This window comes from Salmo salar, chromosome ssa06 (genome assembly GCF_905237065.1).
Source record: "Salmo salar chromosome ssa06, Ssal_v3.1, whole genome shotgun sequence".
Taxonomy (NCBI): domain Eukaryota; kingdom Metazoa; phylum Chordata; class Actinopteri; order Salmoniformes; family Salmonidae; genus Salmo; species Salmo salar.
In genome coordinates, this window is record NC_059447.1 from 4,473,515 (window position 1) to 4,500,807 (window position 27,293).

Consider the following 27,293-nt stretch of genomic DNA (forward strand, 5'->3'; position numbering starts at 1 on the left):
GTAGTACAGTAGCAGTACAGTAGTATAGTAGTAGTACAGTAGCAGTACAGTAGTATAGTAGTAGTACAGTAGCAGTACAGTAGTATAGTAGTATAGTAGCAGTACAGTAGTAGTACAGTAGTACAGTAGTAGTACAGTAGTAGTATAGTAGCAGTACAGTAGTATAGTAGCAGTAGTAGGCCTTACCAGGTTGTTGGCATCATAAACTATGATCTCTCCGATGGTGGAGCTGCCTGGGTAGGCCAGGTACGAGTTGGAATGGTTGATGGACAGAGCACACAGACCTGAACAGAACAACCATGTTCCTTTCAGTCCACAGAAAGACAGCTGCTGCTTTTCCCATCAGAAACCCATAGAGCAGCAGACCCACTGGTTTGGGAAACACTGTTCTGTACACTGTGTTTACCTGAGGGGTTGGAGGGCGTGTTGAGAAGGGTCTTCAGCAGCTTCATGTCTTTGATGTTGTGGATGTACACTGACTCCTCCAAACACACCACCAGCCTCTACAGGGGGAGGGAGAGAGGGAGAGAGAGGGAGAGAGAGGGAGAGAGGGAGAGAGAGAGAGAGAGAGAGAGAGAGAGAGAGAGAGAGAGAGAGAGAGGTGACTGTTAGTATGTGAATTGCGCTGATCATTTCCTGGCAGGTTATCCTGTCAACATGTCCTAATAAAGTGTTCAAAATCAATAGCTGCTGACAACAACATCTCTATATGTATGTCTCTTACTGAACAACAACATCTCTACATGGTCTCTATATGTATGTCTCTAACTGAACAACAACATCTCTATATGTATGTCTCTTACTGAACAACAACATCTCTACATGGTCTCTATATGTATGTCTCTAACTGAACAACAACATCTCTACATGGTCTCTATATGTATGTCTCTTACTGAACAACAACATCTCTACATGGTCTCTATATGTATGTCTCTTACTGAACAACAACATCTCTACATGGTCTCTATATGTATGTCTCTTACTGAACAACAACATCTCTACATGGTCTCTATATGTATGTCTCTTACTGAACAACAAAATCTCTACATGGTCTCTATATGTATGTCTCTAACTGAACAACAACATCTCTATATGTATGTCTCTAACTGAACAACAACATCTCTACATGGTCTCTATATGTATGTCTCTTACTGAACAACAACATCTCTACATGGTCTCTATATGTATGTCTCTTACTGAACAACAACATCTCTACATGGTCTCTATATGTATGTCTCTTACTGAACAACAACATCTCTACATGGTCTCTATATGTATGTCTCTTACTGAACAACAACATCTCTACATGGTCTCTATATGTATGTCTCTTACTGAACAACAACATCTCTACATGGTCTCTATATGTATGTCTCTTACTGAACAACAACATCTCTACATGGTCTCTATATGTATGTCTCTAACTGAACAACAACATCTCTATATGTATGTCTCTAACTGAACAACAACATCTCTACATGGTCTCTATATGTATGTCTCTTACTGAACAACAACATCTCTACATGGTCTCTATATGTATGTCTCTTACTGAACAACAACATCTCTACATGGTCTCTATATGTATGTCTCTAACTGAACAACAACATCTCTACATGGTCTCTATATGTATGTCTCTTACTGAACAACAACATCTCTACATGGTCTCTATATGTATGTCTCTTACTGAACAACAACATCTCTACATGGTCTCTATATGTATGTCTCTAACTGAACAACAACATCTCTACATGGTCTCTATATGTATGTCTCTTACTGAACAACAACATCTCTACATGGTCTCTATATGTATGTCTCTAACTGAACAACAACATCTCTACATGGTCTCTATATGTATGTCTCTTACTGAACAACATCTCTACATGGTCTCTATATGTATGTCTCTAACTGAACAACATCTCTACATGGTCTCTATATGTATGTCTCTTACTGAACAACAACATCTCTACATGGTCTCTATATGTATGTCTCTTACTGAACAACAACATCTCTACATGGTCTCTATATGTATGTCTCTAACTGAACAACAACATCTCTACATGGTCTCTATATGTATGTCTCTTACTGAACAACAACATCTCTACATGGTCTCTATATGTATGTCTCTAACTGAACAACAACATCTCTACATGGTCTCTATATGTATGTCTCTTACTGAACAACATCTCTACATGGTCTCTATATGTATGTCTCTTACTGAACAACAACATCTCTACATGGTCTCTATATGTATGTCTCTTACTGAACAACAACATCTCTACATGGTCTCTATATGTATGTCTCTTACTGAACAACAACATCTCTACATGGTCTCTATATGTATGTCTCTAACTGAACAACAACATCTCTACATGGTCTCTATATGTATGTCTCTAACTGAACAACAACATCTCTACATGGTCTCTATATGTATGTCTCTAACTGAACAACAACATCTCTACATGGTCTCTATATGTATGTCTCTAACTGAACAACAACATCTCTACATGGTCTCTATATGTATGTCTCTTACTGAACAACAACATCTCTACATGGTCTCTATATGTATGTCTCTTACTGAACAACAACATCTCTACATGGTCTCTATATGTATGTCTCTAACTGAACAACAACATCTCTACATGGTCTCTATATGTATGTCTCTTACTGAACAACAACATCTCTACATGGTCTCTATATGTATGTCTCTTACTGAACAACAACATCTCTACATGGTCTCTATATGTATGTCTCTAACTGAACAACAACATCTCTATATGTATGTCTCTATATGTATGTCTCTTACTGAACAACAACATCTCTACATGGTCTCTATATGTATGTCTCTTACTGAACAACAACATCTCTACATGGTCTCTATATGTATGTCTCTTACTGAACAACAACATCTCTACATGGTCTCTATATGTATGTCTCTAACTGAACAACAACATCTCTACATGGTCTCTATATGTATGTCTCTTACTGAACAACAACATCTCTACATGGTCTCTATATGTATGTCTCTAACTGAACAACAACATCTCTACATGGTCTCTATATGTATGTCTCTAACTGAACAACATCATCTCTACATGGTCTCTATATGTATGTCTCTTACTGAACAACAACATCTCTACATGATCTCTATATGTATGTCTCTTACTGAACAACATCTCTACATGGTCTCTATATGTATGTCTCTTACTGAACAACATCTCTACATGGTCTCTATATGTATGTCTCTAACTGAACAACATCTCTACATGGTCTCTATATGTATGTCTCTTACTGAACAACAACATCTCTACATGGTCTCTATATGTATGTCTCTTACTGAACAACAACATCTCTACATGGTCTCTATATGTATGTCTCTTACTGAACAACAACATCTCTACATGGTCTCTATATGTATGTCTCTAACTGAACAACAACATCTCTATATGTATGTCTCTATATGTATGTCTCTTACTGAACAACAACATCTCTACATGGTCTCTATATGTATGTCTCTTACTGAACAACATCATCTCTATATGTATGTCTCTATATGTATGTCTCTTACTGAACAACATCTCTACATGGTCTCTATATGTATGTCTCTAACTGAACAACATCTCTATATGTATGTCTCTTACTGAACAACAACATCTCTATATGGTCTCTATATGTATGTCTCTTACTGAACAACAACATCTCTACATGGTCTCTATATGTATGTCTCTTACTGAACAACAACATCTCTACATGGTCTCTATATGTATGTCTCTAACTGAACAACAACATCTCTACATGGTCTCTATATGTATGTCTCTAACTGAACAACAACATCTCTACATGGTCTCTATATGTATGTCTCTTACTGAACAACAACATCTCTACATGGTCTCTATATGTATGTCTCTTACTGAACAACAACATCTCTACATGGTCTCTATATGTATGTCTCTAACTGAACAACATCATCTCTACATGGTCTCTATATGTATGTCTCTTACTGAACAACATCTCTACATGGTCTCTATATGTATGTCTCTAACTGAACAACATCTCTACATGGTCTCTATATGTATGTCTCTTACTGAACAACAACATCTCTACATGGTCTCTATATGTATGTCTCTTACTGAACAACAACATCTCTACATGGTCTCTATATGTATGTCTCTTACTGAACAACATCTCTACATGGTCTCTATATGTATGTCTCTTACTGAACAACATCTCTACATGGTCTCTATATGTATGTCTCTAACTGAACAACATCTCTACATGGTCTCTATATGTATGTCTCTTACTGAACAACAACATCTCTACATGGTCTCTATATGTATGTCTCTTACTGAACAACAACATCTCTACATGGTCTCTATATGTATGTCTCTTACTGAACAACAACATCTCTACATGGTCTCTATATGTATGTCTCTTACTGAACAACATCATCTCTATATGTATGTCTCTATATGTATGTCTCTTACTGAACAACATCTCTACATGGTCTCTATATGTATGTCTCTAACTGAACAACATCTCTATATGTATGTCTCTTACTGAACAACAACATCTCTATATGGTCTCTATATGTATGTCTCTTACTGAACAACAACATCTCTACATGGTCTCTATATGTATGTCTCTAACTGAACAACAACATCTCTACATGGTCTCTATATGTATGTCTCTAACTGAACAACAACATCTCTACATGGTCTCTATATGTATGTCTCTTACTGAACAACAACATCTCTACATGGTCTCTATATGTATGTCTCTAACTGAACAACATCTCTACATGGTCTCTATATGTATGTCTCTTACTGAACAACAACATCTCTATATGTATGTCTCTATATGTATGTCTCTTACTGAACAACAACATCTCTACATGGTCTCTATATGTATGTCTCTAACTGAACAACAACATCTCTATATGTATGTCTCTATATGTATGTCTCTTACTGAACAACAACATCTCTACATGGTCTCTATATGTATGTCTCTTACTGAACAACAACATCTCTACATGGTCTCTATATGTATGTCTCTTACTGAACAACAACATCTCTACATGGTCTCTATATGTATGTCTCTCACTGAACAACAACATCTCTACATGGTCTCTATATGTATGTCTCTTACTGAACAACAACATCTCTACATGGTCTCTATATGTATGTCTCTTACTGAACAACAACATCTCTACATGGTCTCTATATGTATGTCTCTAACTGAACAACAACATCTCTATATGTATGTCTCTATATGTATGTCTCTTACTGAACAACAACATCTCTACATGGTCTCTATATGTATGTCTCTTACTGAACAACATCTCTACATGGTCTCTATATGTATGTCTCTTACTGAACAACAACATCTCTACATGGTCTCTATATGTATGTCTCTTACTGAACAACAACATCTCTACTATATGTATGTCTCTTACTGAACAACAACATCTCTATATGTATGTCTCTATATGTATGTCTCTTACTGAACAACAACATCTCTATGTGTATGTCTCTAACTGAACAACAACATCTCTATGTGTATGTCTCTTACTGAACAACAACATCTCTATGTGTATGTCTCTTACTGAACAACAACATCTCTATATGTATGTCTCTTACTGAACAACAACATCTCTACATGGTCTCTATATGTATGTCTCTTACTGAACAACAACATCTCTACATGGTCTCTATATGTATGTCTCTTACTGAACAACAACATCTCTATATGTATGTCTCTTACTGAACAACAACATCTCTACATGGTCTCTATATGTATGTCTCTAACTGAACAACAACATCTCTACATGGTCTCTATATGTATGTCTCTTACTGAACAACAACATCTCTACATGGTCTCTATATGTATGTCTCTTACTGAACAACAACATCTCTACATGGTCTCTATATGCATGTCTCTTACTGAACAACAACATCTCTACATGGTCTCTATATGTATGTCTCTTACTGAACAACAACATCTCTACATGGTCTCTATATGTATGTCTCTAACTGAACAACATCTCTACATGCGCCTCTCTATATGTATGTCTCTTACTGAACAACAACATCTCTACATGGTCTCTATATGTATGTCTCTTACTGAACAACAACATCTCTACATGGTCTCTATATGTATGTCTCTTACTGAACAACAACATCTCTACATGGTCTCTATATGTATGTCTCTTACTGAACAACAACATCTCTACTATGTATGTCTCTTACTGAACAACAACATCTCTACATGGTCTCTATATGTATGTCTCTAACTGAACAACAACATCTCTACATGGTCTCTATATGTATGTCTCTTACTGAACAACAACATCTCTACATGGTCTCTATATGTATGTCTCTTACTGAACAACAACATCTCTACATGGTCTCTATATGCATGTCTCTTACTGAACAACAACATCTCTACATGGTCTCTATATGTATGTCTCTTACTGAACAACAACATCTCTACATGGTCTCTATATGTATGTCTCTAACTGAACAACAATCTCTACATGGTCTCTATATGTATGTCTCTAACTGAACAACATCTCTACATGGTCTCTATATGTATGTCTCTAACTGAACAACAACATCTCTACATGGTCTCTATATGTATGTCTCTTACTGAACAACAACATCTCTACATGGTCTCTATATGTATGTCTCTTACTGAACAACAACATCTCTACATGGTCTCTATATGTATGTCTCTTACTGAACAACAACATCTCTACATGGTCTCTATATGTATGTCTCTTACTGAACAACAACATCTCTACATGGTCTCTATATGTATGTCTCTTACTGAACAACAACATCTCTACATGGTCTCTATATGTATGTCTCTTACTGAACAACAACATCTCTACATGGTCTCTATATGTATGTCTCTTACTGAACAACAACATCTCTACATGGTCTCTATATGTATGTCTCTTACTGAACAACAACATCTCTACATGGTCTCTATATGTATGTCTCTAACTGAACAACAACATCTCTACATGGTCTCTATATGCATGTCTCTTACTGAACAACAACATCTCTACATGGTCTCTATATGTATGTCTCTAACTGAACAACATCTCTACATGGTCTCTATATGTATGTCTCTAACTGAACAACAACATCTCTACATGGTCTCTATATGTATGTCTCTTACTGAACAACAACATCTCTACATGGTCTCTATATGTATGTCTCTTACTGAACAACAACATCTCTACATGGTCTCTATATGTATGTCTCTAACTGAACAACAACATCTCTACATGGTCTCTATATGTATGTCTCTAACTGAACAACAACATCTCTACATGGTCTCTATATGTATGTCTCTTACTGAACAACATCTCTACATGGTCTCTATATGTATGTCTCTTACTGAACAACAACATCTCTACATGGTCTCTATATGTATGTCTCTTACTGAACAACAACATCTCTACATGGTCTCTATATGTATGTCTCTTACTGAACAACAACATCTCTACATGGTCTCTATATGTATGTCTCTTACTGAACAACAACATCTCTACATGGTCTCTATATGTATGTCTCTAACTGAACAACAACATCTCTACATGGTCTCTATATGTATGTCTCTTACTGAACAACAACATCTCTACATGGTCTCTATATGTATGTCTCTAACTGAACAACAACATCTCTACATGGTCTCTATATGTATGTCTCTAACTGAACAACAACATCTCTACATGGTCTCTATATGTATGTCTCTAACTGAACAACAACATCTCTACATGGTCTCTATATGTATGTCTCTTACTGAACAACAACATCTCTATATGTATGTCTCTATATGTATGTCTCTTACTGAACAACAACATCTCTACATGGTCTCTATATGTATGTCTCTTACTGAACAACAACATCTCTATATGTATGTCTCTATATGTATGTCTCTTACTGAACAACAACATCTCTACATGGTCTCTATATGTATGTCTCTTACTGAACAACAACATCTCTACATGGTCTCTATATGTATGTCTCTTACTGAACAACAACATCTCTACATGGTCTCTATATGTATGTCTCTAACTGAACAACAACATCTCTACATGGTCTCTATATGTATGTCTCTTACTGAACAACAACATCTCTACATGGTCTCTATATGTATGTCTCTTACTGAACAACAACATCTCTACATGGTCTCTATATGTATGTCTCTTACTGAACAACAACATCTCTACATGGTCTCTATATGTATGTCTCTAACTGAACAACAACATCTCTACATGGTCTCTATATGTATGTCTCTTACTGAACAACAACATCTCTACATGGTCTCTATATGTATGTCTCTAACTGAACAACAACATCTCTACATGGTCTCTATATGTATGTCTCTAACTGAACAACATCATCTCTACATGGTCTCTATATGTATGTCTCTTACTGAACAACAACATCTCTACATGGTCTCTATATGTATGTCTCTTACTGAACAACATCTCTACATGGTCTCTATATGTATGTCTCTTACTGAACAACATCTCTACATGGTCTCTATATGTATGTCTCTAACTGAACAACATCTCTACATGGTCTCTATATGTATGTCTCTTACTGAACAACAACATCTCTACATGGTCTCTATATGTATGTCTCTTACTGAACAACAACATCTCTACATGGTCTCTATATGTATGTCTCTTACTGAACAACAACATCTCTACATGGTCTCTATATGTATGTCTCTAACTGAACAACAACATCTCTATATGTATGTCTCTATATGTATGTCTCTTACTGAACAACAACATCTCTACATGGTCTCTATATGTATGTCTCTTACTGAACAACATCATCTCTATATGTATGTCTCTATATGTATGTCTCTTACTGAACAACACTCTCTACATGGTCTCTATATGTATGTCTCTAACTGAACAACATCTCTATATGTATGTCTCTTACTGAACAACAACATCTCTATATGGTCTCTATATGTATGTCTCTTACTGAACAACAACATCTCTACATGGTCTCTATATGTATGTCTCTAACTGAACAACAACATCTCTACATGGTCTCTATATGTATGTCTCTAACTGAACAACAACATCTCTACATGGTCTCTATATGTATGTCTCTTACTGAACAACAACATCTCTACATGGTCTCTATATGTATGTCTCTAACTGAACAACATCTCTACATGGTCTCTATATGTATGTCTCTTACTGAACAACAACATCTCTACATGGTCTCTATATGTATGTCTCTAACTGAACAACAACATCTCTACATGGTCTCTATATGTATGTCTCTAACTGAACAACAACATCTCTATATGTATGTCTCTATATGTATGTCTCTAACTGAACAACAACATCTCTACATGGTCTCTATATGTATGTCTCTTACTGAACAACAACATCTCTACATGGTCTCTATATGTATGTCTCTTACTGAACAACAACATCTCTACATGGTCTCTATATGTATGTCTCTTACTGAACAACAACATCTCTACATGGTCTCTATATGTATGTCTCTTACTGAACAACAACATCTCTACATGGTCTCTATATGTATGTCTCTTACTGAACAACAACATCTCTACATGGTCTCTATATGTATGTCTCTAACTGAACAACAACATCTCTATATGTATGTCTCTATATGTATGTCTCTTACTGAACAACAACATCTCTACATGGTCTCTATATGTATGTCTCTTACTGAACAACATCTCTACATGGTCTCTATATGTATGTCTCTTACTGAACAACAACATCTCTACATGGTCTCTATATGTATGTCTCTTACTGAACAACAACATCTCTATATGTATGTCTCTTACTGAACAACAACATCTCTATATGTATGTCTCTATATGTATGTCTCTTACTGAACAACAACATCTCTATGTGTATGTCTCTTACTGAACAACAACATCTCTATGTGTATGTCTCTAACTGAACAACAACATCTCTATGTGTATGTCTCTTACTGAACAACAACATCTCTATGTGTATGTCTCTTACTGAACAACAACATCTCTATATGTATGTCTCTTACTGAACAACAACATCTCTACATGGTCTCTATATGTATGTCTCTTACTGAACAACAACATCTCTACATGGTCTCTATATGTATGTCTCTTACTGAACAACAACATCTCTACATGGTCTCTATATGTATGTCTCTTACTGAACAACAACATCTCTATATGTATGTCTCTTACTGAACAACAACATCTCTACATGGTCTCTATATGTATGTCTCTAACTGAACAACAACATCTCTACATGGTCTCTATATGTATGTCTCTTACTGAACAACAACATCTCTACATGGTCTCTATATGTATGTCTCTTACTGAACAACAACATCTCTACATGGTCTCTATATGCATGTCTCTTACTGAACAACAACATCTCTACATGGTCTCTATATGTATGTCTCTTACTGAACAACAACATCTCTACATGGTCTCTATATGTATGTCTCTAACTGAACAACATCTCTACATGGTCTCTATATGTATGTCTCTAACTGAACAACATCTCTACATGGTCTCTATATGTATGTCTCTTACTGAACAACAACATCTCTACATGGTCTCTATATGTATGTCTCTTACTGAACAACAACATCTCTATATGTATGTCTCTTACTGAACAACAACATCTCTACATGGTCTCTATATGTATGTCTCTAACTGAACAACAACATCTCTACATGGTCTCTATATGTATGTCTCTTACTGAACAACAACATCTCTACATGGTCTCTATATGTATGTCTCTTACTGAACAACAACATCTCTACATGGTCTCTATATGCATGTCTCTTACTGAACAACAACATCTCTACATGGTCTCTATATGTATGTCTCTTACTGAACAACAACATCTCTACATGGTCTCTATATGTATGTCTCTAACTGAACAACATCTCTACATGGTCTCTATATGTATGTCTCTAACTGAACAACACTCTCTACATGGTCTCTATATGTATGTCTCTTACTGAACAACAACATCTCTACATGGTCTCTATATGTATGTCTCTTACTGAACAACAACATCTCTACATGGTCTCTATATGTATGTCTCTAACTGAACAACATCTCTACATGGTCTCTATATGTATGTCTCTAACTGAACAACATCTCTACATGGTCTCTATATGTATGTCTCTTACTGAACAACAACATCTCTACATGGTCTCTATATGTATGTCTCTTACTGAACAACAACATCTCTACATGGTCTCTATATGTATGTCTCTAACTGAACAACATCTCTACATGGTCTCTATATGTATGTCTCTTACTGAACAACAACATCTCTACATGGTCTCTATATGTATGTCTCTAACTGAACAACATCTCTACATGGTCTCTATATGTATGTCTCTAACTGAACAACAACATCTCTACATGGTCTCTATATGTATGTCTCTTACTGAACAACAACATCTCTACATGGTCTCTATATGTATGTCTCTAACTGAACAACAACATCTCTACATGGTCTCTATATGTATGTCTCTAACTGAACAACAACATCTCTACATGGTCTCTATATGTATGTCTCTTACTGAACAACAACATCTCTACATGGTCTCTATATGTATGTCTCTTACTGAACAACAACATCTCTACATGGTCTCTATATGTATGTCTCTAACTGAACAACAACATCTCTACATGGTCTCTATATGTATGTCTCTTACTGAACAACAACATCTCTACATGGTCTCTATATGTATGTCTCTTACTGAACAACAACATCTCTACATGGTCTCTATATGTATGTCTCTTACTGAACAACAACATCTCTACATGGTCTCTATATGTATGTCTCTTACTGAACAACAACATCTCTACATGGTCTCTATATGTATGTCTCTTACTGAACAACAACATCTCTACATGGTCTCTATATGTATGTCTCTTACTGAACAACAACATCTCTACATGGTCTCTATATGTATGTCTCTTACTGAACAACAACATCTCTACATGGTCTCTATATGTATGTCTCTTACTGAACAACAACATCTCTACATGGTCTCTATATGTATGTCTCTTACTGAACAACAACATCTCTACATGGTCTCTATATGCATGTCTCTTACTGAACAACAACATCTCTACATGGTCTCTATATGTATGTCTCTAACTGAACAACATCTCTACATGGTCTCTATATGTATGTCTCTAACTGAACAACAACATCTCTACATGGTCTTTATATGTATGTCTCTTACTGAACAACAACATCTCTACATGGTCTCTATATGTATGTCTCTTACTGAACAACAACATCTCTACATGGTCTCTATATGTATGTCTCTAACTGAACAACAACATCTCTACATGGTCTCTATATGTATGTCTCTAACTGAACAACAACATCTCTACATGGTCTCTATATGTATGTCTCTTACTGAACAACAACATCTCTATATGTATGTCTCTAACTGAACAACAACGTTTCAACAGGAACTTGAGTTGACAGTTGGATCAATGGATATTATATTACATCTCTGGGAAGTGTAAGACACCTTCACTGTTCCAAATACATCTGTCTGTCTGTCTGTCTGTCTGTCTGTCTGTCTGTCTGTCTGTCTGTCTGTCTGTCTGTCTGCCTGCCTGTCTGCCTGTCTGCCTGCCTGTGGCTGAGAGTGTGTGTTCAACTGTCCATGTGTATGTCCATGTGTCCATGTATCCATGTATCCATGTATGTGTCCAATCTATATCCATCCCCTGTGTGTACTGTACCTGTCTGTTGAGTCTGACAGAGAGGATGTTACTGTAGTTCTGTTACCTGTCTGTTGAGCCTGACAGAGAGGATGTTGTTACTGTAGCTGTAATTGCAGATCTCCGTTCCCTTCTTGAAGTGGTAGACGTTCATCCGTCTGGGTATGGAGAGACTGACCACCACCACCAGACTGCTGGAGAACAACCGCTCAACGATGTACACATCTGGGGTCTCTGATGGGGGAGAGCAGGGGAACACAGGGGTAAGCATGGTATGGGCATGAGTGTCCTGGTGGGGGCTGAGGTAGCCTGGTATTAGTGTCCTGGGGGGCTGAGGTAGCCTGGTATTAGTGTCCTGGGGGGGCTGAGGTAGCCTGGTATTAGTGTCCTGGGGGGGCTGAGGTAGCCTGGTATTAGTGTCCTGGGGGGCTAGCCTGGTATTAGTGTCCTGGTGGGGGCTGAGGTAGCCTGGTATTAGTGTCCTGGGGGGCTGAGGTAGCCTGGTATTAGTGTCCTGGGGGGGCTGAGGTAGCCTGGTATTAGTGTCCTGGGGGGGGCTGAGGTAGCCTGGTATTAGTGTCCTGGGGGGCTAGCCTGGTATTAGTGTCCTGGTGGGGGCTGAGGTAGCCTGGTATTAGTGTCCTGGGGGGGCTGAGGTAGCCTGGTATTAGTGTCTTGGGGGGCTGAGGTAGCCTGGTATTAGTGTCTTGGTGGGGGCTGAGGTAGCCTGGTATTAGTGTCTTGGGGGGCTGAGGTAGCCTGGTATTAGTGTCTTGGTGGGGGCTGAGGTAGCCTGGTATTAGTGTCCTGGGGGGGCTAGCCTGGTATTAGTGTCCTGGTGGGGGCTGAGGTAGCCTGGTATTAGTGTCCTGGGGGGGCTGAGGTAGCCTGGTATTAGTGTCTTGGGGGGCTGAGGTAGCCTGGTATTAGTGTCTTGGTGGGGGCTGAGGTAGCCTGGTATTAGTGTCTTGGGGGGCTGAGGTAGCCTGGTATTAGTGTCTTGGTGGGGGCTGAGGTAGCCTGGTATTAGTGTCCTGGGGGGCTAGCCTGGTATTAGTGTCCTGGTGGGGGCTGAGGTAGCCTGGTATTAGTGTCCTGGGGGGGCTGAGGTAGCCTGGTATTAGTGTCTTGGGGGGCTGAGGTAGCCTGGTATTAGTGTCTTGGTGGGGGCTGAGGTAGCCTGGTATTAGTGTCTTGGGGGGCTGAGGTAGCCTGGTATTAGTGTCTTGGTGGGGGCTGAGGTAGCCTGGTATTAGTGTCCTGGGGGGGCTGAGGTAGCCTGGTATTAGTGTCCTGGGGGGCTAGCCTGGTATTAGTGTCCTGGTGGGGGCTGAGGTAGCCTGGTATTAGTGTCCTGGGGGGGCTGAGATAGCCTGGTATTAGTGTCCTGGGGGGCTGAGGTAGCCTGGTATTAGTGTCCTGGTGGGGGCTGAGGTAGCCTGGTATTAGTGTCCTGGGGGGCTGAGGTAGCCTGGTATTAGTGTCCTGGGGGCTGAGGTAGCCTGGTATTAGTGTCCTGGTGGGGGCTGAGGTAGCCTGGTATTAGTGTCCTGGGGGGCTGAGGTAGCCTGGTATTAGTGTCCTGGTGGGGGCTGAGGTAGCCTGGTATTAGTGTCCTGGTGGGGGCTGAGGTAGCCTGGTATTAGTGTCCTGGTAGGGGCTGAGGTAGCCTGGTATTAGTGTCCTGGTAGGGGCTGAGGTAGCCTGGTATTAGTGTCTTGGGGGGCTGAGGTAGCCTGGTATTAGTGTCTTGGGGGGCTGAGGTAGCCTGGTATTAGTGTCTTGGTGGGGGCTGAGGTAGCCTGGTATTAGTGTCCTGGGGGGCTAGCCTGGTATTAGTGTCCTGGTGGGGGCTGAGGTAGCCTGGTATTAGTGTCTTGGGGGGCTGAGGTAGCCTGGTATTAGTGTCTTGGTGGGGGCTGAGGTAGCCTGGTATTAGTGTCCTGGGGGGGCTGAGGTAGCCTGGTATTAGTGTCCTGGGGGGCTAGCCTGGTATTAGTGTCCTGGTGGGGGCTGAGGTAGCCTGGTATTAGTGTCCTGGGGGGGGCAGAGATAGCCTGGTATTAGTGTCCTGGGGGCTGAGGTAGCCTGGTATTAGTGTCCTGGTGGGGGCTGAGGTAGCCTGGTATTAGTGTCCTGGGGGGCTGAGGTAGCCTGGTATTAGTGTCCTGGGGGGCTGAGTTAGCCTGGTATTAGTGTCCTGGTGGGGGCTGAGGTAGCCTGGTATTAGTGTCCTGGTGGGGGCTGAGGTAGCCTGGTATTAGTGTCCTGGTGGGGGCTGAGGTAGCCTGGTATTAGTGTCCTGGGGGGGCTGAGGTAGCCTGGTATTAGTGTCCTGGTAGGGGCTGAGGTAGCCTGGTATTAGTGTCTTGGGGGGCTGAGGTAGCCTGGTATTAGTGTCCTGGGGGGTTGAGGTAGCCTGGTATTAGTGTCCTGGGGGGCTGAGGTAGCCTGGTATTAGTGTCCTGGGGGGCTGAGGTAGCCTGGTATTAGTGTCCTGGGGGGGCTGAGGTAGCCTGGTATTAGTGTCCTGGGGGGCTGAGGTAGCCTGGTATTAGTGTCCTGGGGGTCTGAGGTAGCCTGGTATTAGGGTCCTGGGGGTCTGAGGTAGCCTGGTATTAGTGTCCTGGGGGGCTGAGGTAGCCTGGTATTAGTGTCCTGGTGGGGGCTGAGGTAGCCTGGTATTAGTGTCCTGGGGGGCTGAGGTAGCCTGGTATTAGTGTCCTGGTGGGGGCTGAGGTAGCCTGGTATTAGTGTCCTGGGGGGGCTGAGGTAGCCTGGTATTAGTGTCCTGGTTGGGGCTGAGGTAGCCTGGTATTAGTGTCTTGGTGGGGGCTGAGGTAGCCTGGTATTAGTGTCTTGGTGGGGGCTGAGGTAGCCTGGTATTAGTGTCTTGGTGGGGGCTGAGGTAGCCTGGTATTAGTGTCTTGGGGGGCTGAGGTAGCCTGGTATTAGTGTCTTGGTGGGGGCTGAGGTAGCCTGGTATTTGTGTCCTGGGGGGCTGAGGTAGCCTGGTATTAGTATCCTGGGGGGCTAGCCTGGTATTAGTGTCCTGGGGGCTGAGGTAGCCTGGTATTAGTGTCTTGGTGGGGGCTGAGGTAGCCTGGTATTAGTGTCCAAGGGGGGCTGAGGTAGCCTGGTATTAGTGTCCTGGTGGGGGCTGAGGTAGCCTGGTATTAGTGTCCTGGTGGGGGCTGAGGTAGCCTGGTATTAGTGTCCTGGGGGGCTGAGGTAGCCTGGTATTAGTGTCCTGGTAGGGGCTGAGGTAGCCTGGTATTAGTGTCTTGGGGGGCTGAGGTAGCCTGGTATTAGTGTCCTGGGGGGGCTGAGGTAGCCTGGTATTAGTGTCCTGGGGGGGCTAGCCTGGTATTAGTGTCCTGGTGGGGGCTGAGGTAGCCTGGTATTAGTGTCTTGGGGGGCTGAGGTAGCCTGGTATTAGTGTCTTGGTGGGGGCTGAGGTAGCCTGGTATTAGTGTCCTGGGGGGCTGAGGTAGCCTGGTATTAGTGTCCTGGGGGGCTAGCCTGGTATTAGTGTCCTGGTGGGGGCTGAGGTAGCCTGGTATTAGTGTCCTGGGGGGGCAGAGATAGCCTGGTATTAGTGTCCTGGGGGGCTGAGGTAGCCTGGTATTAGTGTCCTGGTGGGGGCTGAGGTAGCCTGGTATTAGTGTCCTGGGGGGCTGAGGTAGCCTGGTATTAGTGTCCTGGGGGGCTGAGTTAGCCTGGTATTAGTGTCCTGGTGGGGGCTGAGGTAGCCTGGTATTAGTGTCCTGGTGGGGGCTGAGGTAGCCTGGTATTAGTGTCCTGGTGGGGGCTGAGGTAGCCTGGTATTAGTGTCCTGGGGGGCTGAGGTAGCCTGGTATTAGTGTCCTGGTAGGGGCTGAGGTAGCCTGGTATTAGTGTCTTGGGGGGCTGAGGTAGCCTGGTATTAGTGTCCTGGGGGGGTTGAGGTAGCCTGGTATTAGTGTCCTGGGGGGCTGAGGTAGCCTGGTATTAGTGTCCTGGGGGGCTGAGGTAGCCTGGTATTAGTGTCCTGGGGGGCTGAGGTAGCCTGGTATTAGTGTCCTGGGGGGCTGAGGTAGCCTGGTATTAGTGTCCTGGGGGTCTGAGGTAGCCTGGTATTAGGGTCCTGGGGGTCTGAGGTAGCCTGGTATTAGTGTCCTGGGGGGCTGAGGTAGCCTGGTATTAGTGTCCTGGTGGGGGCTGAGGTAGCCTGGTATTAGTGTCCTGGGGGGCTGAGGTAGCCTGGTATTAGTGTCCTGGTGGGGGCTGAGGTAGCCTGGTATTAGTGTCCTGGGGGGCTGAGGTAGCCTGGTATTAGTGTCCTGGTTGGGGCTGAGGTAGCCTGGTATTAGTGTCCTGGGGGGCTGAGGTAGCCTGGTATTAGTGTCTTGGTGGGGGCTGAGGTAGCCTGGTATTAGTGTCTTGGTGGGGGCTGAGGTAGCCTGGTATTAGTGTCTTGGTGGGGGCTGAGGTAGCCTGGTATTAGTGTCTTGGGGGGCTGAGGTAGCCTGGTATTAGTGTCTTGGTGGGGGCTGAGGTAGCCTGGTATTAGTGTCCTGGGGGGGGCTGAGGTAGCCTGGTATTAGTATCCTGGGGGGCTAGCCTGGTATTAGTGTCCTGGGGGGCTGAGGTAGCCTGGTATTAGTGTCTTGGTGGGGGCTGAGGTAGCCTGGTATTAGTGTCCAAGGGGGGCTGAGGTAGCCTGGTATTAGTGTCCTGGTGGGGGCTGAGGTAGCCTGGTATTAGTGTCCTGGTGGGGGCTGAGGTAGCCTGGTATTAGTGTCCTGGGGGGCTGAGGTAGCCTGGTATTAGTGTCCTGGTAGGGGCTGAGGTAGCCTGGTATTAGTGTCTTGGGGGGCTGAGGTAGCCTGGTATTAGTGTCCTGGGGGGCTGAGGTAGCCTGGTATTAGTGTCCTGGGGGGCTGAGGTAGCCTGGTATTAGTGTCCTGGGGGGCTGAGGTAGCCTGGTATTAGTGTCCTGGGGGGCTGAGGTAGCCTGGTATTAGTGTCCTGGGGGGCTGAGGTAGCCTGGTATTAGTGTCCTGGGGGTCTGAGGTAGCCTGGTATTAGGGTCCTGGGGGTCTGAGGTAGCCTGGTATTAGTGTCCTGGGGGCTGAGGTAGCCTGGTATTAGTGTCCTGGTGGGGGCTGAGGTAGCCTGGTATTAGTGTCCTGGGGGGCTGAGGTAGCCTGGTATTAGTGTCCTGGGGGCTGAGGTAGCCTGGTATTAGTGTCCTGGTGGGGGGCTGAGGTAGCCTGGTATTAGTGTCCTGGGGGGGCTGAGGTAGCCTGGTATTAGTGTCCTGGTTGGGGCTGAGGTAGCCTGGTATTAGTGTCCTGGGGTGGCTGAGGTAGCCTGGTATTAGTGTCCTGGGGGTCTGAGGTAGCCTGGTATTAGTGTCCTGGGGGGCTGAGGTAGCCTGGTATTAGTGTCCTGGGGGGCTGAGGTAGCCTGGTATTAGTGTCCTGGTGGGGGCTGAGGTAGCCTGGTATTAGTGTCCTGGGGGGGCTGAGGTAGCCTGGTATTAGTGTCCTGGTTGGGGCTGAGGTAGCCTGGTATTAGTGTCCTGGGGTGGCTGAGGTAGCCTGGTATTAGTGTCCTGGGGGTCTGAGGTAGCCTGGTATTAGTGTCCTGGGGGGCTGAGGTAGCCTGGTATTAGTGTCCTGGGGGGCTGAGGTAGCCTGGTATTAGTGTCCTGGGGGTCTGAGGTAGCCTGGTATTAGGGTCCTGGGGGTCTGAGGTAGCCTGGTATTAGTGTCCTGGGGGTCTGAGGTAGCCTGGTATTAGTGTCCTGGGGGTCTGAGGTAGCCTGGTATTAGTGTCCTGGGGGTCTGAGGTAGCCTGGTATTAGTGTCCTGGGGGTCTGAGGTAGCCTGGTATTAGTGTCCTGGGGGTCTGAGGTAGCCTGGTATTAGTGTCCTGGTGGGGGCTGAGGTAGCCTGGTATTAGTGTCCTGGGGGGCTGAGGTAGCCTGGTATTAGTGTCCTGGTGGGGGCTGAGGTAGCCTGGTATTAGTGTCCTGGTGGGGGCTGAGGTAGCCTGGTATTAGTGTCCTGGGGGGGCTGAGGTAGCCTGGTATTAGTGTCCTGGTGGGGGCTGAGGTAGCCTGGTATTAGTGTCCTGGGGGGGCTGAGGTAGCCTGGTATTAGTGTCCTGGTGGGGGCTGAGGTAGCCTGGTATTAGTGTCCTGCCATGGTTGGTTTCTATCTCCACACCACTGTGTCTGTCTGCCAGTAATAATAAACTGAGCAGTAAATTACCAGAGACTGGTGGCTAGTGAAGTTATCCATCTACTATTGTCTGTCAACCATTTATCAGTCTACACACAGTTTCTGCAACCCAAATTACACCCTATTGCCTATTTACTTTTGACTAGTAGCCATAGGGCTCTATGTATTTGGAACACAGCCAGTGATTCACAACAAGGAAGTAGACTAACAGAGAATTACCCATCACAGGAAGAGGACTGCCAAGTGATTTCCCTGTAACTGACACTAATGCCCAGAGAGAGGCTAGACAACACAACTAGAATGAGATCCTCTGTATGGGCTGAACAATGCTACAGCTTGGCAGAGCAGAGTCATGTATGAGTCAGAGTCTTGAAGGGAGATAATATCACATCCCATTATAAAGCTCTGGTATTGGAGTCATAGAGTACAGGCAGCCTATCAGAGAGAGGCAGAGGAGTACAGGCAGCCTATCAGAGACGCAGAGGTGTTGGAACTAAGTCTATTCTAGGGGAAGGGTCTAAGGGTGTGTTTGGGACGGGGTCTAAGGTAAGGGGTGTGTTTGGGACGGGGTCTAGGGGAAGGGTTTAGGGGTTTGTTTTGGATGGGGTCTAGGGGAAGAGGTTTGTTTGGGACGGGGTCTAGGGGAAGGGTCTAGGGGGTTGTTTGGGACGGGGTCTAGGGGGTTGTTTGTGACGGCTTCTAGGGGAAGGGTCTAAGGGGTTGTTTGGGACGGGGTCTAAGGGAAGGGTCTAGGGGTGTGTTTGGGACAGGCTAGGGGTGTGTTTGGGACGGGGTCTAAGGGAATGGGCTTGGGGTGTGTTTGGGACAGGGCTATACTAACCGCTCTCGTAGATGCAGTCCAGTTTGTCCACTGAGGTCACAGAGAACAGCTTATAGCCCGTCTTGGTTCCCACTGACAATGACCTGGGAACACACACACACAAAACACACACAAAACACACACACACACACACACACACACACACACACACACACACACACACACACACACACACACACACACACACACACACACACACACACACACACACACACACACACAGGTTGAGAAGAGGTTGATAAACACATATAGAATATTACAAGTCAAAGTGACTTATGTGTGACTAGTTTCTTCATGCACACCAGAATATTTAAGAATACAGAGTGTACACACACACACACACACACACACACACACACACACACACACACACACACACACACACACACAACGACACCTACAGAAGTAGATAATTAAAAAAACACATTGAATTTGTTACAGTAAAAACATGTCAATGAAGTGTGACTCATCTCATGCACACCAGACTGCTCTCAATGCTTTTATAGGCTGTTTATCTTGGGGATTCACTGTTTATCTTGGGGATTCACTGTTTATCTTGGGGATTCACTGTTTATCTTGGGGATTCACTGTTTATCTTGGGGATTCACTGTTTATCTTGGGGATTCACTGTTTATCTTGGGGATTCACTGTTTATCTTGGGGATTCACTGTTTATCTTGGGGATTCACTGTTTATCTTGGGGATTCACTGTTTATCTTGGGGATTCACTGTTTATCATGGGGATTCACTGTTTATCTTGGGGATTCACTGTTTATCATGGGGATTCACTGTTTATCTTGGGGATTCACTGTTTATCTTGGGGATTCACTGTTTATCTTGGGGATTCACTGTTTATCATGGGGATTCACTGTTTATCTTGGGGATTCACTGTTTATCATGGGGATTCACTGTTTATCTTGGGGATTCACTGTTTATCTTGGGGATTCACTGTTTATCTTGGGGATTCACTGTTTATCTTGGGGATTCACTGTTTATCATGGGGATTCACTGTTTATCTTGGGGATTCACTGTTTATCTTGGGGATTCACTGTTTATCTTGGGGATTCACTGTTTATCTTGGGGATTCACTGTTTATCTTGGGGATTCACTGTTTATCTTGGGGATTCACTGTTTATCTTGGGGATTCACTGTTTATCTTGGGGATTCACTGTTTATCTTGGGGATTCACTGTTTATCATGGGGATTCCAGAACAAGAAACAGTTACTTTGTTTTCAAGTTTGCTGCAAGGACTTTTGATAAAAGGGACAAAAACAGAGAATTTGAAAGTTGCAAGTGTGACTCTTTCCTCATGTGCTGTGTTCTCCGTCCATTCTGGACAGGAGGGAACTTCCCCAAACTACATGAGTGAAATATCATTTCCAGTTAAACATGATATTGCCTATGGAGTACTGATGTAATTGAACTTGTCAGTAATCATTTTGCATAGCCAGTCCAAATACAAAGTAAGTAAGTCTCTCTCTCTCTCTCTCTCCAAACTGATGCAACCTTTCTGAGAGAACTGATATAACTGCCCACACAAACACAGGAAACTGAGTAACACAGGTCTAACACACACATCCTATCTGATAGAAACACAGGTCTAACACACACACATCCTATCTGATAGAAACACAGGTCTAACACACACATCCTATCTGATAGAAACACAGGTCTAACACACACATCCTATCTGATAGAAACACAGGTCTAACACACATCTATCTGTACCTTGGTTAAGTGTTCCTATGGTTACAGACACCACACAAACAGCACACGTACAGTCCTGAGATCAGTGAATGCTGTTGCACCACTGAGAATGTCTGTTCTGAGAGAATGTTCACGGTTCTATCCAAGGAATGACATTATATGATGTCTATGGTTCTGACCCAGGGATTCTGTGACGTGAAACACTTTTGTTTGTTCATTGAGTAAACCATTGAGTAAACCATTGAGTATTGAGTAAACCATTGAGTATTGAGTAAACCATTGAGTATTGAGTACTGAGTAAACCATTGAGTATTGAGTAAACCATTGAGTATTGAGTAAACCATTGAGTATTGAGTATTGAGTAAACCATTGAGTATTGAGTAAACCATTGAGTTGAGTGAACTCAGTGAACTGGTAAAAATAAAAGGAGGCTAGTATGTAAATCTTGACTGAGATGCACTACTACTTGTACTGCTGTCCAATAGAAGAAGAATGGACTCATTTTGGTTAGGTCCTCCTTCAGCACAGTTACATCATTAAGATGACTGAGCAGGGAGGACAGTCATCTAGCAGGGAGGACAGTCATCTGGCAGGGAGGACAGTCATCTGGCAGGGAGGACAGTCATCTGGCAGGGAGGACAGTCATCTAGCAGGGAGGACAGTCATCTAGCAGGGAGGACAGTCATCGAGCAGGGAGGACAGTCATCTGGCAGGGAGGACAGTCATCTAGCAGGGAGGACAGTCATCGAGCAGGGAGGACAGTCATCTAGCAGGGAGGACAGTCATCTAGCAGGGAGGACAGTCATCTAGCAGGGAGGACAGTCATCTAGCAGGGAGGACAGTCATCGAGCAGGGAGGACAGTCATCGAGCAGGGAGGACAGTCATCTAGCAGGGAGGACAGTCATCTAGCAGGGAGGACAGTCATCTAGCAGGGAGGACAGTCATCTAGCAGGGAGGACAGTCATCTGGCAGGGAGGACAGTCATCTGGCAGGGAGGACAGTCATCTAGCAGGGAGGACAGTCATCTGGCAGGGAGGACAGTCATCTGGCAGGGAGGACAGTCATCGAGCAGGGAGGACAGTCATCGAGCAGGGAGGACAGTCATCTGGCAGGGAGGACAGTCATCGTGCAGGGAGGACAGTCATCTGGCAGGGAGGACAGTCATCTGGCAGGGAGGACAGTCATCTAGCAGGGAGGACAGTCATCTAGCAGGGAGGACAGTCATCTAGCAGGGAGGACAGTCATCTAGCAGGGAGGACAGTCATCTAGCAGGGAGGACAGTCATCTAGCAGGGAGGACAGTCATCTAGCAGGGAGGACAGTCATCTAGCAGGGAGGACAGTCATCTGGCAGGGAGGACAGTCATCTAGCAGGGAGGACAGTCATCTAGCAGGGAGGACAGTCATCTAGCAGGGAGGACAGTCATCTAGCAGGGAGGACAGTCATCTAGCTAGGGTGTGTTTAGGGGCACGTCCCAATTGGCACCCTAAATAGTGCACTACTTTTGACCAGGGCCCATAGGTTAGTGCACTATATAGGGAATAGGGTGCCATTGAAGTGTTTATAAAGGAGTGTTTATAATGTTCACTGAGTTCTTCCATTGGACATGTTCTGAAAGTCACTACTCTGTTCCCCTGGATGGGGCTGTCTGCTGTACATGTCTGGTCATGCTCTGAAACAGGAACAAACCTGCAATCATCATCGCTGAAAGAAAGACAAAGTGTTTGCCATTTTTCTTTTGACCACAAACAAACAGATTCCACAGTAAGCTCTCAGTCTTCACGGCACGCTGACTTCCTGACTATTTGTTCATCTTTATCCTGAACTTTCTTTGTTTTTGTTTTGAATGCTGTTTTTATTGTGAGATCTCTGGTGAATAAGATCCCCAATGTGGGCTATGTATTACATAGGCCTCTGGCAAAAACACACAGCTTTGGCCGACGTATCAAAATGCATTGGGAATATGTCGTTTGGAGAGCGTTTGAACATTGGAAAGACATCGCAGAGACATCAAACTTTACATTTTTATTTTCTCACAATCAACACCATAATATATTACCCATCGCATCTTGAAAGAAAACGTAGCCTAAAGTTTCACCGGAAAAATGAAGTGAACTGTGTGTTGTTGAAGTAATTGTATGTTCAGATCCAAACCCAACAACACAGGACAGCAGGTCTACTCTGTTATATGTTCAGATCCAAACCCAACAACACAGGACAACAGGTCTACTCTGTTATATGTTCAGATCCAAACCCAACAACACAGGACAACAGGTCTACTCTGTTATATGTTCAGATCCAAACCCAACAACACAGGACAACAGGTCTACTCTGTTATATGTTCAGATCCAAACCCAACAACACAGGACAGCAGGTCTACTCTGTTATATGTTCAAATCCAAACCCAACAACACAGGACAGCAGGTCTACTCTGTTCTGCATTCCTTTATCAAGTAAACACTGTCCTGCTCAAGGTGTTTAACCAGGTACCTAACTAAGACAGAATCTATGGACGTGTGTGCGTGTGTGTGTGTGTGTTACCTAGTACCTAGTCTATGACAGAAGCTATGGACAGGTGAAAATTTGCCAGTCAGCCTCATATCAGGTGAGCAGGCGATCTGAAAGTTATTCACTGTCCCAAATAGCACCCTATTCCCTACATACAGTAGTGCTCTATAGGCCCTGGTCAAAACTAGTGCAGAGAACAGGATGCCATTTGGGATACATATCTGTTCATGAAAAGTCGTTGAGTTTGGCGATTCAAGCATTCTCAGTTAGTGCTAACATTAGTCAAAGGAACTCTCTCTATTCAATAGTCTCTCTCTCTCTCTCTCTCTCTCTCTCTCTCTCTCTCTCTCTCTCTCTCTCTCTCTCTCTCTCTCTCTCTCTCTCTCTCTCTCTCTCTCTCTCTCTCTCTCTCTCTCTCTCTCTCTCTCTCTCTCTCTCTCTGTGTTGTTTCCGTCCTATACCCCACTTTAAAATGAAGTCATTAAGAAAGGGATCAATAGATTTCTATAGGCATTAGTGTGTATAACAGGAGTGCTTTTGAAGTCCTGTTGTTCTGCCGCCAGAACGGTTCCGTCCACTGTTGCCAACCGTCCCTTTTTACAACAAATCCGGTGGTTTCGGGTTTAAGCATAATTAGTGTGTTTTGTTCAGAGAACTGTGAACTGCCCTCTCTGATCGTCACATGCGAATTCTGTAGCCGCTATGTAGAATTCTATAACATCTATGGGCTGTTGAACTAGGATTTTAGGACCTCACAATGAAAGGGAAATATGTTTTCGATTGCATCACCATGATATCATACTGAAAGGTGTATTTATCTATAGCTTATTTTACAGGAAATGACAAGGACATTTGCTGAGAGAGCATTCTGTTGTAGGCAACCAACCCAACAGGCAGCGGGTTCGGAGGCGCTTACGTGGAGTCTTGGTTGAAAGAGGCGCAGCCAAGCCCCGTCAGCTCTGTCCCCGGCCCGGCTCCTGGTTCACCCGGTCCGCCAGGACCGTCTGCTCCCTCTCCCGTCTCCATCCCGATTCCCAGCGACCTCTTTCCCTCCCTCCGCCCTGGATCGGAGGCCTGGGATCGGCTTTGCCTCTTGGCACGATAGCGTCGGATTGAGGATCCAGCTGAGAAGAAATCTCGATCGCCTTTTTAACAATAAACCGATCTAATCATAGGCCTGAGTGTTTTGAACTCCTTATTTCCGGTGTTTTTAGAATCCAAATCTGAGTTCCATAAATGTTCTTATTTATTACAGAAGAGATCAGACACTCTGGAGAAAGAAGGGAAAAAAACGAAGCAAAACAAGAACAGCTGACAGCTTGTTGCGTCACTCGGATTTCCCGTCCCAGTTGGCTAAAAGCGAAATTCAATGTTGTCGTCGGCTCGATTCTGATTGGTCAGGTGCATAGAGAATGATAGAGGCCTGTAGTGGCCAAAAATCTATTTTAGCATGGGCAGTGGCAGAGGGGAAGATGCGAAGCAAGAGGTTTTACTCCGCCCAAAATCTGTCCACGAAAATAAGCCTAACTTTGAAAAAAATACTTTATATCGGAGTTGTGCCTGTTTTCCAGAGATAGATAGAGGACTCAGATAGAGGACTCATCATGGATATAACCCGTTTTAGCATGGACATTGCCATTGAGGGCTTCCACCACTTAAAGTAGTCAACTGGGTGGGGGTTCCTATGAGTTGGGAGCAATCAGCCAATGAAGAAAAATTTAATTGACTACTTTAAAATGGAGATAGCCTCATGGTGCTGCCCAAGCTGTCATAGATTCTATAATCAAATTAAATTTGATTTGTCACATATTTCGTAAACAACAGGTGTAGACTAACAATGAAATGCTTCCTTATAGGCCCTTCCAAACAATGCAGAGAGAAAAATAATAGAAAAATAATAACATGAGGAATAAATATACAATGAGTAACGATAACTTGGCTATATACACGGGTTACCAGTACCCAGTCAATGATAACTTGGCTATATACACGGGTTACCAGTACCCAGTCTATGATAACTTGGTTATATACACGGGTTACCAGTACCCAGTCAATGATAACTTGGCTATATACACGGGTTACCAGTACCCAGTCAATGATAACTTGGTTATATACTGGGAGAACCAGTACCCAGTCAATGATAACTTGGCTATATACACGGGTTACCAGTACCCAGTCAATGATAACTTGGCTATATACACGGGTTACCAGTACCCAGTCAATGATAACTTGGCTATATACACGGGTTACCAGTACCCAGTCAATGATAACTTGGCTATATACACGGGTTACCAGTACCCAGTCAATGATAACTTGGCTATATACACGGGTTACCAGTACCCAGTCAATGATAACTTGGCTATATACACGGGTTACCAGTACCCAGTCAATGATAACTTGGCTATATACACGGGTTACCAGTACCCAGTCAATGATAACTTGGCTATATACACGGGTTACCAGTACCCAGTCAATGATAACTTGGCTATATACACGGGTTACCAGTACCCAGTCAATGATAACTTGGCTATATACACGGGTTACCAGTACCCAGTCAATGATAACTTGGCTATATACACGGGTTACCAGTACCCAGTCAATGATAACTTGGCTATATACACGGGTTACCAGTACCCAGTCAATGATAACTTGGCTATATACACGGGTTACCAGTACCCAGTCAATGATAACTTGGCAATATACAGGGGTTACCAGTACCCAGTCAATGATAACTTGGTTATATACTGGGGGAACCAGTACCCAGTCAATGATAACTTGGCTATATACAGGGGTTACCAGTACCCAGTCAATGATAACTTGGCTATATACACGGGTTACCAGTACCCAGTCAATGATAACTTGGCTATATACAGGGGTTACCAGTACCCAGTCAATGATAACTTGGCTATATACACGGGTTACCAGTACCCAGTCAATGATAACTTGGCTATATACACGGGTTACCAGTACCCAGTCAATGATAACTTGGCAATATACACGGGTTACCAGTACCCAGTCAATGATAACTTGGCTATATACACGGGTTACCAGTACCCAGTCAATGATAACTTGGCTATATACACGGGTTACCAGTACCCAGTCAATGATAACTTGGCTATATACACGGGTTACCAGTACCCAGTCAATGATAACTTGGTTATATACACGGGTTACCAGTACCCAGTCAATGATAACTTGGTTATATACACGGGGAACCAGTACAGAGTCAATGATAACTTGGCTAT

General features: G+C 43.5%; 1 protein-coding gene across 1 annotated transcript in view; it reads right to left on the bottom strand.

Annotated features, from left to right (window-relative positions):
• The window catches only part of LOC106606228 (WD repeat domain phosphoinositide-interacting protein 1), a 56,638-nt gene extending 31,252 nt beyond the window's left edge, over positions 1-25,386 (bottom strand). Inside the window, exons 1-5 of the mRNA XM_045719591.1 lie at positions 24,965-25,386; positions 19,834-19,916; positions 12,830-12,996; positions 407-503; positions 187-284 (exon numbers count right to left, since the gene is read on the bottom strand). Of these exons, the coding sequence (XP_045575547.1) occupies positions 187-284; positions 407-503; positions 12,830-12,996; positions 19,834-19,916; positions 24,965-25,074 (555 nt within the window). The 5' untranslated portion in view covers positions 25,075-25,386. The remainder of the gene's footprint in view (positions 1-186; positions 285-406; positions 504-12,829; positions 12,997-19,833; positions 19,917-24,964) is intronic.
• Positions 25,387-27,293: the final 1,907 nt, after the last annotated feature.